General features: G+C 34.2%; 2 protein-coding genes across 2 annotated transcripts in view; one reads left to right on the plus strand and one right to left on the minus strand.

Moving 5' to 3' along the window:
- Positions 1-4,077: 4,077 nt before the first annotated feature.
- On the minus strand, positions 4,078-11,374 carry LOC144964239 (Golgi phosphoprotein 3-like). The gene is made up of 3 exons (XM_078898290.1): positions 11,007-11,374; positions 9,296-9,542; positions 4,078-7,542 (listed from the first exon to the last, which is right to left on the minus strand). Exons 1-3 carry the CDS (start codon positions 11,202-11,204, stop codon positions 7,118-7,120), a joined length of 870 nt encoding a protein of 289 aa, XP_078754416.1. The 5' UTR covers positions 11,205-11,374; the 3' UTR covers positions 4,078-7,117.
- Positions 11,375-11,551: 177 nt separating this feature from the next.
- Positions 11,552-15,000, plus strand: part of LOC144964238 (cilia- and flagella-associated protein 161-like) — a 12,428-nt gene continuing 8,979 nt past the window's right edge. The window contains exons 1-3 of the mRNA XM_078898289.1: positions 11,552-11,724; positions 13,353-13,442; positions 14,879-14,945. Coding sequence (XP_078754415.1) covers positions 11,653-11,724; positions 13,353-13,442; positions 14,879-14,945 — 229 coding nt within the window. The 5' untranslated portion in view covers positions 11,552-11,652. The remainder of the gene's footprint in view (positions 11,725-13,352; positions 13,443-14,878; positions 14,946-15,000) is intronic.

Consider the following 15,000-nt stretch of genomic DNA (forward strand, 5'->3'; position numbering starts at 1 on the left):
TATGCATTTGACTGTTTCCCTCCCAGCCAGGACTCCGACCAGGGCCAGGAAAAAAACCAAGTAATCTCATTCCAAGACAAAGACAGAAAGCATATTGGAAAACAGATATAAGGGGATAGAAGTCACAGTATGTACCTCCCTGCCCACTATGGGATACCCGAAACCGCAGAGCATCTAGTTGAACGGTATGTTGTGACGAAGCTTCTGGGCGGATCGCGACGGTGCACAGATGTGGTAGGGACTTTGCTGATTGTTTATGTTTTATGTTTTTAAGGGTTTTACGGCACTTGCAACACATTTAGGTCATATCAGCGCCAGTAAAAAGGAAGAAAATAAGATAGTAAAAAGTTATAGAAATACAATTAAAGTGGCCAAGAAAAGAGAAGACAAAAGGGGAATTGGTTAAAATAGGAAACAGATGTAGATTCCAAGAGCACACTATCAAAGCACTTAGTTTGAGATTACCTAAAAGTCTCATCCAGACAAAAGCACAGGTCCCCACTAAGAGGAATACACTCAAATGTTTTACAAATCGTATATACTATAAAGAAAACATAATACAATGCATAACAGAGAGATGATTTACAAGGAAAAAAATATCATCTCCCAAAACAATAACTATGCATTTGACTGTTTCCCTCCCAGTCAAGGTATCCGGCCAGGGCCAGGACAAAACCAAGTAATCTCATTCCAAGACAAAGACAGACAGCTAGTTGGAAAACAGATATAGGGGGATAGAAGACACAGTATGTACCTCCCTGCCCACTATGGGAGGCAGGAACCCCACCCAGACTTTGCTGATTGGGTTGATCGTCATAACATAATAGTAAGAGCACCATAACAAGCTGCTGCCTTGTGGAAGGGGACAGCAGATAAAAGGGATAGTAGCGACAGCAAGAATTGAACTCCTCAGCCCATCATGGGAGGTTAAAAGACCCCAGTCAGTTAACGACTAAATTAACCAACAATTTGAGGAAAGTTCTAGCATCAGTTTTCATTAATCAATATTTATTATTGTATCATTTTATATACATATGAAATGTCAAAAGTCATATATTTTTAATCCAAAAAGGATGATAAAAAGAGAGATAAAGGGAAAAAAAAAACAAACAAAAAAAACACATAAGATAACAATGATATCTGTTTATGACACGTGGTCGATGAACTTGCAAATCATTTCAATGAGAAAAATAAATGAAAGTAGATAAATCAACTTATTTTACACATATTAATAATCAGTATGAAACTACCATCCCACCTCAGTATCACATAAATCACATTACAAATGTAGCAATAGCCTTTAACATATCTCCCTCTTCATTATAGTCTTACAGTGGCAGGAAAATAAACACACCATATTCATATCAACATAATATTAGCCAGTATCAACATTATAGGATATATATAGCCAAAAATCACCCATACACTAGTAGTATTTTCCAATTGTTTTTAACTTGAAGTTTAACTTCATACTTCATAGACAGTGGCAATTAAAAAAACAGGGTTCATTTGTGCCTCAAACACTCGTGAATCACAGGACATTTCAGTCATTTCAATGCAGGAAAGTAGAATAGTAATGGAACATTTGAAAAAGTACAACTCAAGATGCACATGCCCAAGAAAAAAAAAATATCAGAGAACAGAGAAAGATTCAAAGAACAAACATCTCATTTTATAAGTTTGATGAGCTTGTATATTTAAGGTTAAAAAAAAAAGACACAGAAAGAGATATTACAAAATGTATAGCTTAGTAGATTCAAGTTTTATGCTCAATTTCATCACTAAAAGTAAAAAGAAAACACAGAAGAATAATGGCTTTAGATCTAGATTTTACTTATGCTTGAGAATTCCCAGGTAAAGAACGGAAGGAAAGGACACTAGAAGTTTATTATAACTTAGTCATAGAAGTTAAAGCAACACTTTTAAGCTTATTTCAGCACCTAAGAAGAAGAATATCGTACACAACACAAAATAACAAGTTTGATTTTGAGTTCAGTGCCTGCTGGAACGATCTTGGGTCAGAGGCACCAAAGGCAAATAAAAACAAGGAATAATAGTTCTCAAACGTAGACAATCTATAATATATCCCAATATATATATGTTTCTACTTTTGACACTAGCTGAAGTCCATCTAATGTCTTACATAGCCACTGCCATGTGATCCTTTAAATTTGAGCTTAAATTAAATTAAATTAAATTGAGCTTTTACATAGCGCAATATTCACTAAATGTGCTCAAAGCGCTTTACAAGAGATGCACTCAAATGGTTTCTTATACCAAGACTCTCAGATGGATGATTTTTGTTTTGTTCTTAAAGGGTTTTACGGCGCTTGCAATACATTTAAGTCATATTAGCGCCTGTAGAAAGGAAGCAGAAAGAGTAAAGTACCTAAAAAAAGTAAGATAAAGGAGGACTGGTTCAAATAGGTAATGGATAAAGATTCCAAGAGCACACTATTAGTGTACTTAGTATGAGAGATCACCTTAATGTCTCATCCTGACTCAAGCACAGATCTCCACTAAGAGGAACACACTCAAATTTTTACACATCATATGTATGTAAAACTAAAAACAATACAGTGCATAACAGAGAGATGATTTACAAGACAAAAAAAAAATCTCATCTCCCTAAAGACTAACTATAAATTTGACTTTTTCCTCCCAGCCATGTTATCCAGCCAGAGCCAGGACAAAACCAAATAATCTCATTCCAAGACAAAAACAGAAAGCATGTTGGATAACAGATATAAGGGGATAGAATACACAGCAAGTGCCTCCCTGCCCACTATGGCAGGTCAGGGATCCCACCCATATAGATGATTTAAAGTTTTAAAGGAGAAAAAATATTTCCCACATTTAAAAAATCCCCAAAACAAAACACACACACACTGACGAGAAATTGTCTCTGTCTGAGAAAGACCCTTACTAAGGTATCGGTAAATAGGTTGTCTAATCCCAGGGCAAAAACAGAAAGCAAATTGAGAGAAGACTGATTAAAGAGGTAAAACACCCAACTAACAGCCTCCTTACAAAGGCAAGTATTTCAGATAATAAGGAAAATATATAAATGCAAGTGCAGTCAAATCCTGATACTCCTTTTAAAGTTCCATCCATATGAAAGCCTCTGTCTAAAATTAATACAAGATGAAGACCAAGTCATATATACCCCTCCCCCCATCCCCCCGAATAAGAACGGATAGTTTTTACAAGACATCAGCAAAACACAATTCACACAGGATTAATCAAAAACAAATCTATCCATTGAAAAATGCTTACTGCAAAACAATAATCATTATAATGATGGTTATCCCACTTGACTGAATTATATATATTATATATATAATATTATTATATATTATAATATATAATATATATATAATAATATATATATATATATATATATTATAATATATATAATTTCTACATAAATAAAACAAACAAAAGTTTTTATTTAAAAAACAAAAGAAAAATATTTTTCTTTAAATTGTCAGGACAACCAATATTTTTTGTTGGTCTTGAGTAAGTGTAACCTAAACTGATATACGTGTATCTTTTTTTATCATTTATGGCTCATCGTGTTAAAATGTATTATGTTAGGGTGATTTAGATGTTGAAAATTGAATATATGCCGAAAATATGAGAGTTTCTATACATTCCATGGAGGAGAATGAATAGAAGTTCTCACATTACTCATCATTTTCACCTTTCTGCATGTAGATGAACCCCTACATAAAACCATATTGGGGCAATGGATCACATTTATGTATCTTCTTCACCAACTAACCAACTATGTCTATATCTTTGATACAAAAGAAAAAAATTCATAAAAAGTGGAAGGTGTATTCCTTTCAAATTTTGAGTTTTATCTTGAGAATTTCTCTCAATGTTTTTTAAAAGCTAAGTAACAAGTGTGTGTTATAGAATATAGTGCGTGCAAAGTTGGAATTGAGGGTAGACAATGGCTAGTTAGAATCATACCATGGAAATAGAATGTATGCTATGTAACATTTCCGTTAACTTGATCAAACTAAAAACATTAACATCCAACTCAGATGTTAAATGAATGAAAAAAAAAAAAAAAAAAAAGTTAGAGTGAGTTATGGAAATTAAGGAAACAACCAAATGGAATCTTGTTTTAAAGAGGATAAATAAGGCTTTGAGTTGCTAAATGATGTACCAATCAAAGTACTAAAAAAATATGTACAAATAACCCACAAATCCAAAATCTAAAATTTTGTTTGTTTTTTGTTTTGTTTGTTTTTAAGGGTTTTACGGCGCTTGCAACACATTTAGGTTATATCAGCGCCAGTAAAAAGGAAGAAAATGGGATAGTAAAAAGTTCTAGAATTACAATTGAAGCATCCAAGAGAAAGTAAGACATAGGGGAACTGGGAACAGATAGGGATCAGATGTAGATTCCAAGAGCATACCACCAATGTACTTAGTTTGAGATCACTATAAGTCTCATCCGGACAGAAGAACAAAATCCAACAAAGAGGAACACACTCAAATACTTACATTATACATTAAAAAATAACAAATATACTAATACATAACAGAGAGATGATTTACAAGGAAAAAAATATCATCTCCCAAAACAATAACTATGCATTCGACTGTTTCCCTCCCAGCCAGGACTCCGACCAGGGCAGGAAAAAAAACTCAAGTAATCTCATTCCAAGACAAATACAGAAAGCATGTTGGAAAACAGATATAAGGGGATAGAAGACACAGTGTGTACCTCCCTGCCCGCTATGGGAGGTCAGGATCCCCACCATCTAAAATTTTGAATGACCGAAATATTTTTTTAAAACTGTAAGATCAATTTATTCACATAAAGAATGGGGTATTGGAATAAGATGGAGTAGACGGAATAGGTAACTTAAATCATTGATGAATATCTCAAAAAATGACACAGCCATTTAAGTTCAAATATCACATGATATAATATTGTTACCAATTATTTTCGAAAACCCTCAAAAGCCATATAGAAATAAATGGGAAGGGGGGGAAGAAAAAACATTATACATATTACATATATATAAGAATACATATATATGAAAACAACAGCTTCTCCCTTATTTTTGTTGCAGTTTTATCCCAAATGATAACTTTGTTGGACCCCTTATGAGTGATTATGATACATAAGGAAAAAAAAACTTCGACATAAAAAATAAAATCTTACAGCAACCTGTAACTGACTGTCACCAGAACATCGGAATAGCATTTCTGCATGTTTCATTGATTGTTTTCCAGATTTTTAAGGTGCTTGCAGTGAGAAGGGAGATAAAAATAGGAAAAAAGTTGCAGATCTGAAGTTAAAAGAAAAAGTAAGACAAAGGTAACTGGTTCGAAAAAAGGGAAAAGAAAATTCCACGATTAATCCAACGTGTCTATTTTGTAGAGTTGTAATGATTATCCGCAGATAAAATACGGACGGATCGTCATCAGATAATCACACCGGTTCACAGATACTCATTTTTATTTGTGCAATGAATAATCATCATGAAATAATCATTGAATCACTGATCGACTGGCTAAATGAGTGGGGTTGCGTACATCGTATGATGATGTAGACCTAAACGGTGTGGCGACTTACAGAGTCATCAAAGGGTTATCTTGTTGGTTACAGCTGCCAGTTGTAGTATTTTGAAAAATAAAAATTAGATTAAAAACTTAATGACCATTTATTATACGATCGCATTTCAAAAGGTGTGTATTACTTTGAAGAATTTCAATTTGGCATTTCCCCCAACTCTCACTCGTATTATTAACACTGAGCGGTCTATGCTTCCAACCGTTATTATATACTATTACTAAATTACTCGATGATTATCTGTTTATCCGCATAATTTTGTAATTTTGAAGATTATTTGTTTATTCGTGGGTTAGTAAATGTATGGATGAGATCCAAGTCTACTATTTTGACATTACCTACAAGTCCTATCCAGGAATAAGCAAAGGATCCAGCTAGGAAGGATTCACTCAAGAGTTTACAAAGTATAATATATTAAAATCAATAACTATAACAGTACTAACAGAGAGATGATTTTCCATAAAAAATTATAATCTCTAAAAAAAAAGAAAAAAAAAGTGCTATACACTTGTCTGTCTCCCTCCCAGATAGAGATCCCTGCCAGGACCAGGAAAAAAAAACCCCCAGAACAATCCCAATCTAGAACAAAGGAAGAGAGCAACATGGATATGTTAAACAGACATAGGGGACAGATGACACAGCAATTGATTGATTTCTGCCCATTATGGCAGGTCAGAAGACCCCACTCATGTCTTGCATTGTAATACAACCACCAATTGGTAAGGACGAAAATAGAAAACAATAATTACCAAATAATTTTTATTTAAATCCTCTGTTTCTCTCTCCATGTTTCCCTAATGTTTGAAAAAACACAAAATGCAATGAAAATAGATTAAAATCTTGAACTTGAGCAAGTCTTTTATATCTTAATGTAAACCTGTCCCATTTATCCTATAAGTTAAAAAGCAAGGCCAATAATAGATAATTTAACACAAACTATCATATTTTTATAGCTCAAGTAACTTCAATTGAGAAAAGCTTTTTTTTTTTTCAAATATTTGGAAATCGTGCCTGGTTAAGTAACTTTTAAGATAATTTGAACTGTAAAACAGTTAGATGTTTAGTAAAGGAATGAGAGAAAAAAAAAAATACATTATGTAAAAACAATTAAAACGTTCCAATTTTGTGATAAGCATATTATGGATTACACATCTCTCGCATTTCCTCATTGAATTTAAAGTTCCACTTTGTTATCATATAATATAATAAATGAACATATCCATGTGAACTGTTTTGAATTCTAATATCACAATCATACAATCAAGGCTCATTCTAACATACAAACTTTATGAGATTGCCTTCTTTCAAACGGAAATAAATAGTAAAATTGAGAATCTTGTCTCAGCCTCCCATCTTTCAATTTATAGATAGTGGTACTTATTATTTGTAAATCCCACAAAAGTAATTAGATAATATTACTTTCAAACTAATCCAGCAAACAAACAAAACAAAACAAAAAATTCATATTATATAAGACAGAATAAAACATTTATTTTAAAATACCCCCAAAACGAAAGTCCATCATTTAGTCATTGAGCTTATAACTGCCCACATGAGTTCATTGGTGCCTTCCTTCATGCTTTCTGCATCAAAGTCCATATCCAGCAATTCTCTTACTCTCTTCATGGCCACTTCATAGTCATCATCAGATAGTGGAGCAAAGGCATTTTCAAGGACATCAGAAGAATGGGCTAGGTAAAGCAGAGAAAGGACCCGTCGATCCATCCTGTGGACATCATTTGTCCATCTGCTGAGAACAGAGTCTTGAACTCTTTTGATAAGTTTCTGTTTGACCACATTGTCAGTCAATGGATGTGTAGTCATGTCAAACAGCAAAAAGTTTTGTTTTTCTGTGGTACATACGCCTTTCTCCACCAAATTCTTGGCCAAGCGCTCCCTCACATTTCGTAGTTGATATCGCAGTTTTAATGGATTCCATGTTTCACCTTTAAAAAAGAAAAGAAAAAGTATTCACGTATTACAGTATTTGATTTGATTTGATTTTTTAAAAGTTAGACTTCACAATCGTAGTAGCAAAAAAAAAAAATTCAATGGGGAATCTGAAAAAATTGTAAAAAGCTGATATTATCAAAGAATGAACGTCCCTAAATCTAAAACTAAGAGTTATAAACATAACATTTTAACAATATTTCAATACAAGATATATCCGGTTTTAGAAATCTCAACCTTTGACTATGATGATCATTGTGAAGCAAGACTTTTTAAATTTTCTATATTTTCTGATGGAAAACAAACTTGTCTTACTTGATTTAACAAAGCCATAAAACAAACAAATTTATCTAACTTGACTTTAAAAAAGCAAGCCATAAAAATATAGGATTTAACATCAATTGCCAATTTAACATAAAAATTTCTGTCTTCTTGTTCATTTTTTTTTTCCCTTGGTAAAAATAAAGAGAAATATTTTCATGTGACGTGTCACCATGATTTGCATTTTTAAAACTTCTGAAAAGAATATTTCTCGATCCCCGTTCTAAAGACAGGAGGAATAAATTAACTGCTCTGCGTCTTTATTGCCTTACTAAGATTCCCTGTAAGACGACATTTTAGTGTAATCTTTTTATGACATGTCGGTGAGCTTTGCCCCCCAAAAAAATGAGAAACAAGAGACATGTCTCTATTTATCGATATTGACTCACTGGGGAAGTGGTTACATGAATTGGAAGATGTGTGGTTATGTATTGTACAAAAATGAACATGATAGTAAAAACTTTGAAGAATATAATTCATTTCAAGCTTCTCAAACCTGCCATTAGCAAAACAATATAATGGCAGTAAAATACGTTATTAGAGCAGAAGCCTTTTGTTATGTTCTTCTAAAAAATCAAAAGCAGAAGAGGAGTTAAACTTCCTTGATGTCTTGGAATGCTGCATTCTATAATATATATAAATTTTTTTAGTGAAGAAAGACTTCAGCCTGAAATGTTTGTTGTTACGTATTCTTTATTCTACATTCATTATTGTTAATTATCTTATCCTCCAAGCTTAGGCGCCTTAACAAAGCAAGGAATTTCAAGTAGGGAAAAGTGTTTTTCTGAGTTGATATTCATGCTCAAGAACTTCAAATCTCTAGTAGTTCAGAAAAATGACACTTTTGCTTTGCTATCATCATCAAGTCTTCAACGTAGACCAAGGTCCAATGCTACCCTGAATATGATTGGAGATCAATCTATTACTTCACTAAAACCAAATAAATATTATTCATCAAAGCAAGCAAGTTCGACTTTCATATTTATTTAAAAGCAGAGTGGCACAGTATCTAGATTTGTAACAAAGTCAAACAATATTGGGCATATTTGAGCTGTAATGGGCTACAGTATTCCTAACACTCTGCCTCTGACATTGTCTGGCAAAGAAACTTAACAAAATACTTTAGCCCATTAGATTAGACATGGATGTGAATTAGTTCCTGTACCTGAGCAATCAATAAAAATGGTACACAAAAGCAACACATTATAAGCGATATGAACTGCACTGTGTGAGATGGAAATTGGTTCCACATGGTCTGCCAGTGGAATAATAAAATCTGTGAAAGCACATTTCAGTGAAACTCTTCAAGAGATGCATTATGTAATGTGCACGATTCAATCTATTTGTAAAGCCATTCTAAGATCTCAAATTCTCAAATATGAGGTCTCGTATTTAAGGGTGAATTCTATTTCAAAATGAAACGCCTACCACTCAGATACTCCACCCATGACTGAACAGTCTCAGGTGGTTGTGTTTCCTTGATATGCCTCAATGCTTCATCTAATAGAACATCCCCTGTTGGCTGATCATTCTTGCATATGACTTTTCTGTTTCCCAGACTGCGTCTCCTCATGCCAGCCTTCTCCAACTCAACACGACCCCGCAATGAAAGTTCAATAAGGATGCACCCCCGAAGACCTGATGAGATGCAGTCATTCCAAAATGATGTGTAGCCCTGGAATATAATAATAAAAAATGCTTAATTCAATGGTTAAATTATGTTGAGAGATGGCACAGAAATTAATCCTTTCTAGTTCTACTGATTTTCAGTTTTCAGAAAACCTTTTTGTTGGTTATGCTTTTAGTGATATTTTATTAACTTTACTTATTTCTATGTACATGACGAAACTTTCCAGATTCTGGAATGTGGATAAATGTTGAAAAGAGCAGAGTTTCAAAAAAGGGAGTGTCTACGTACATGGTAACCAGGCACCTAGCCTCAGGATCTCCTTACACGGAAACCGGTAACTGGTTTGCCGCGACAAGTGAAAGATGGGCTCCTCTCTTCTCTCGCCCTGTGTGTGTGTGTTATTTCAAAAAATCAAACAATACAATTTATCCCATTAAAGGCGAGCTTCAATCTTAATTTAACATAACACCAGATCTTAGTATTAGTATTAATGTTATCATTAAAAGACAAGCTGTGCGATTATAGCTTAATTGATGGAAACGATTTATTCTGCATTAACAATAGGGAAAGTATTATCTGGATGAAAAAAAAAAAAATCTGTGTTACTTTTAATTTTAAGAGGTTAAAATTGCACACACCACGTAAAGCATCTCCGTATCACCCATTTGATCTACGTCATCAGGCAACCCATTGTTTCTTTCATCTTCCCCCATGCCCCAACCCCCTCTCTCTCTCTCTTGTCATAGTGTCATAGTGTCACCCCTTCGCATCTCATGGTGAAACTAAAACTTTCTACTCGGTTTGCAAATACATGTAGGATTTGTCTCTCACTAGCTAAAAGACATCGGGTAGTGGGTGTCTAATACCAAATTATAGATTCTCTGTTTGGCCGATTTAATCAGGCATTTGGCTGTCTGCTTACACATCCTGCCTATACTAGAATAACTATAACATAACACTAACACACACACATAAGGGGGGGGGGAAGAGAAAGACAAGATCAAGGTCATAAGTTAAAGTTAATGTGCACCAAGCTCAATGACCCCTCGCCCCTCCCTCCCAAAGCGCGGTACACGGTTACCGTCCGTGTATGTCACTGCGTACGTAGATCCTGTGGCTAGGGGTGCCCGGTTACCTTGTTTGGAGACACTCCCTTCCGTTCACAAAGTGAACTTGTATTCTTGTACTTTTGTACCATATCCAGACAGGTGTCTGCCAATAATCGTTTTTCTTTTTTGACATACTGACAATAATCACAGCGAGAAATAATTGACTAAATGAAATGACTGTGTGGTGTGATGATGATGATGTGATGTGGTAATGATTAATGATAATGATGAGATGAGACTTGGACTTGGAGATGACGATGAGACATGAATAAATAATACGCAGGAGTAGTATGAGATTATCGTTTGTGGAGTGTGTAACCTGAAGAAGATATTGTGAGAAAAGTTAATTATAAACAATAGTTCATAAAAAATCCCGTATGATGATGTTCAGTAAAATTACCTCTCTGTCTTTGAGACCCAAAAGGAGAACTTCTTCCATTAGAGTGAGACGTGTTTCTTTCGAGTCGAGGTCCTCTTCTGCATCTCCAGTGTTGAACTTATCTTCAGTTTTCAAGTCTTCCTCGTTGTCATTATTACTTGTGACAGCTGCAGATCTACGCTGTACTAATCCTGTCGATCTTTGATAGGCACTAGACATGGCCTTTAATTAATTAAGGAGGTTCAAATCAAATAAATTTCAGCAAAGGATACACTGGGAAAGAAGGTGTGTCTATTGAGGTTCACAGAGTCTATGCCCAGTCAAAACACAAAATATGGCCGTCTTTATTTACTACGTCAAAACCAACGAGAAATAGCGAGATGAGCCCCGCAGAAAAATTCACACAATGTTTATGTGGCGAAATAAAATTTGATTAGGATCTTTCAAAAATATAAAATATGAATTGAACATGAGAAATTGTGAACCAGGCGGAAACTTTATAAAAAACAAAAGATTATTCAAAAATTGTCGAATCGTGACAGATATCAAAAACCGGAAATTAGTTCCCTACCTCTGTCGTCAAGGAAAACAACCGGAGCCCCTCATCCTTGAGCCAGTGATTTTTGTGGCTATTTCTCTAATCGAAGTTTGATTTAAAGTTACGCAAATGGCTCATGTTAGAACGTATAACCCATCTGTTAGGGTGGGAAATTGGAATGAAGACATACAGTTAGAAGAGGTGAGGTGTAGGTTACATGTTTTCCAAAATTCTTATTGTTTTTATTTTTATGAAGTGGGAAGAACAAATGCGATTATTGAATTGACCGTGAGAGTGAGAGGCTGTCCAAATAATATCCACCCCACTGCTACAAAACATTCGTAAGACTAATTTTGTAAGGTGAGAGTATTGTCTGGGACCCTTTATCTCCATAAAGATATCAAGGTTTTGAAACGACACAGAAAAGGTAGCCAGGCGAATTTACAACGACTTCTGACTTTTGACCACAAAACAAGCGCCTCATCATTGGCATTGGTTAAAAGCCTGGTCTTGTCAACCTTCAGATCCAAAGCAAACAAACCAAATTATACTACACCCTAAATACGATGTTTCACAAACTAAATGAATTCAGTTTTTCAGAAACCACCAAACACAACTCTAGATAGACTAAGAGTAAGAGTTAGTAGAGGACATGCATATCGGATGGCGAGATCAAGATCAAATCACCTTAATTATACCATTTACTCATCTTCTATTAAACTATGGAATTGTCTACAATCTGATGCAGTGGAATCTGACAGCCCTGATCCTTTTAATCCGTTGGTATCACTGTCCATTCAGCAGTATCCTCAAGCACAAAGGTTCTGTAGTACTAACTACCGTGATTGCCAGAACTCGGTATTCTGGCTGCAGGACTCAATGGCTAGGATGGGTCCAGATGGCCGGTGATCACGGAATTACTAAGTTAAAACTAGATATTAAATGGATAAAGTTAAAGTATAAAAATATAGCTTACCCTGAACTGAGGCGTAGTGGTAGTAATGAGTGAATGAGGGTGAGAGAATGAGAGAGTGAGTCGAGAGGTCCCCTAGGCTTTTATATGAGCCGGGTCACGCGTACGATTGTTTACGGCTAGAGATCCCTACAGTTCCTTATGTTTTATGTTCAATAATCAATATCCATTTTTTTCCTAATTCATTTCACAACAAAAAGTCCTAAAACATGAGGTTTCTACATAACGAAGAAGAAAAAGAAGAAGAAGAAGAAGAAGAAGAAGAAGAAGAAGAAGAAGAAGAAGAAGAAGAAGAAGAAGAAGAAGAAGAAGAAGGAGAAGAAGAAGAAGAAGAAGAAGAAGAAGAAGAAGAAGAAGAAGAAGAAGAAGAAAAAGAAGAAGAAGAAGAAGAAGAAGAAGAAGAAGAAGAAGAAGAAGAAGAAGAAGAAGAAGAAGATGATGATGATTATGATGATGATGATGATGATGATGATGATGAAGGATTGAGATAATCGGAAAATAATAAACATGAATTTGATTGCTGGTGCATATGTAGGCAAACACTACAACACTGAACTCAACGCATGATGAAGAGAAAAGAACATTTTTACCTTTAGACAATATCAAATTCTCTTCATTATTTTTCAGGTCAGTCAGTATATTACACGTGGAAAACTTTTATACAGTTTGAAAGTGTCAGTCAAATGAAATGCATGACATGCATCATTTAATTTAGTCAATTATATCAGCAGAAAACACTGCAGATACTTTTGATCTTGATTGCACACATAACCATAATAAGGTTCAACCTGTAAAATTGTTCAATATTTATTTGAAGATGTCATTCATGTGCAATCATATTTTCTTTTTTTTTCAGGATACCCTCAAGGATTTCCTGGACCGTAAAGAAAAGGGCCAGTTGCTCATTCAAAAATCAAGCGGACTTATTGGCAAAATGATGAATCCTGTAAGTTGTGGGAGGGAAATCTACTCTGAATTTTAGGTTCTTAGAAATTAACTTTTAGTGCTCCTATATTGTCCATATCATAGAATTAAACGAATTTGGGTAAATTCCTTGGTCCATATACACTGACAAATTATGTAGAAGTAGAATATGACATGACTCTAAATTATAAATTTTGCTTATTCATGCTCCGGATTTAACTTCCATTTATTTTTTTTTAAAGAAAAGAAAAGTATATCAGGTCTTTTGTTATTGTTTTTGTTTTTAAAAAACATAATTTGAAGAGATATCAGTTAAAGAATATTTATTCATAAATTGAAGTAGTTGACGATAAATATAAAATACAAGATGCACATATAGCATCAATTTTCTTACTGAACTCTGTCTTTTGATTTAATTATATATCATGGACACATCAGCGTGGTCATTGTAAGAAAGAAAAGAAACAGTTTATCACCATTACACAAATTTAGCACCACACTTATCTTGACTTTATTTATGATATTCAGTTTGCATGTAAATTAGTGGACTTAGTAAAATAGGGTAGTGGAATTTATCCAGTTTTCTGTTTCATAAAATGGACAATAGCAATTATTTGACACCCTTTGGATAGTATCGCTCATTGTCTCGTCTAATCACAAAAGTCAAGCAATTTTAAATGTGGTCACTGACCAGATAGGTGACCAGATAGGTGACAGTGAAAAATGATGGTCCCGACGGTGTGTTTTTGGGTAAGGCTTTTTACACACATTTTCCTACACAACTCAGGAATGAATGAGTACATGACTTTAGGCAATGACGGATATTGTAAACAAGTTAGTACAAATTGGATGCCTAATAGATAACTGGTGCTGTATGGAATAGAAATATGGTTTCATATCTGGGAGGAGAAGGGGATGAAACATTGTGAAATGTATTGAACATCGTAAATCTTTGGAAATGTTCATATTTATATATTTATATATTTTAGTTTGCTAGCTATTCTAAAGTACTTTCCATTAGATCTAATAGATCCAGCTATCCAATGACTAGATTCTGAAATTATCTAGAATGCACATGCGATTCAATACCAATATCCTGATCTTTCTTCCTAAATGTGGCCCGTTGTCTTCAAATAAATGGCATTGTACTGATATGAACCTGAAACGTCAAATTAAGTTTTAAGCTTACCTTATAATATTTGAGTTACAATAAATACATATATAGAGAGTGTATTTTTTGCGTCTTAAACTTCTAAAGACATAAATGTCCTTAATCTTATTCATTTGAATTTAAACCTGATGTTCATTATCTAGTTAATTTGAACATAATTCCATAAGGACTCGGTGGGTCAAAAATGTTAAGTGTTGCTGTTGGCTCGGGGTCCCTTGTAAAGTGCTTTGAGTATATTACGTGGATATTATACAATATAAAAACTCTATTTTTATTCCCCTTCAAAGATTAATTTGAGCACAAGCTGTGACGGGACTGTAAAATTCGGAGACACTGTCATGATTGTCAATAGAGGTAATTTAAAATTTCACATTTCATACAATTATTCTGCTTAACATTAATAGAAATA

This window comes from Berghia stephanieae, chromosome 2, assembly GCF_034508935.2.
Source record: "Berghia stephanieae isolate SIO BIC M18660-M18661 chromosome 2, UCSD_Bste_1.3, whole genome shotgun sequence".
NCBI lineage: Eukaryota > Metazoa > Mollusca > Gastropoda > Nudibranchia > Aeolidiidae > Berghia > Berghia stephanieae.

Bases quoted from the DNA above. Each gene is read 5' to 3' on its own strand.
- LOC144964239 (XM_078898290.1), bottom strand. From the start codon at position 11,204: ATGTCTAGTGCCTATCAAAGATCGACAGGATTAGTACAGCGTAGATCT. The intron at 9,543-11,006 runs GTAATTTTACTG...ATTATATTCCAG, and splicing joins TGGGTCTCAAAGACAGAGAG to GGCTACACATCATTTTGGAA. The intron at 7,543-9,295 runs GTAGGCGTTTCA...TCTTTTTTAAAG, and splicing joins ATGGGTGGAGTATCTGAGTG to GTGAAACATGGAATCCATTA.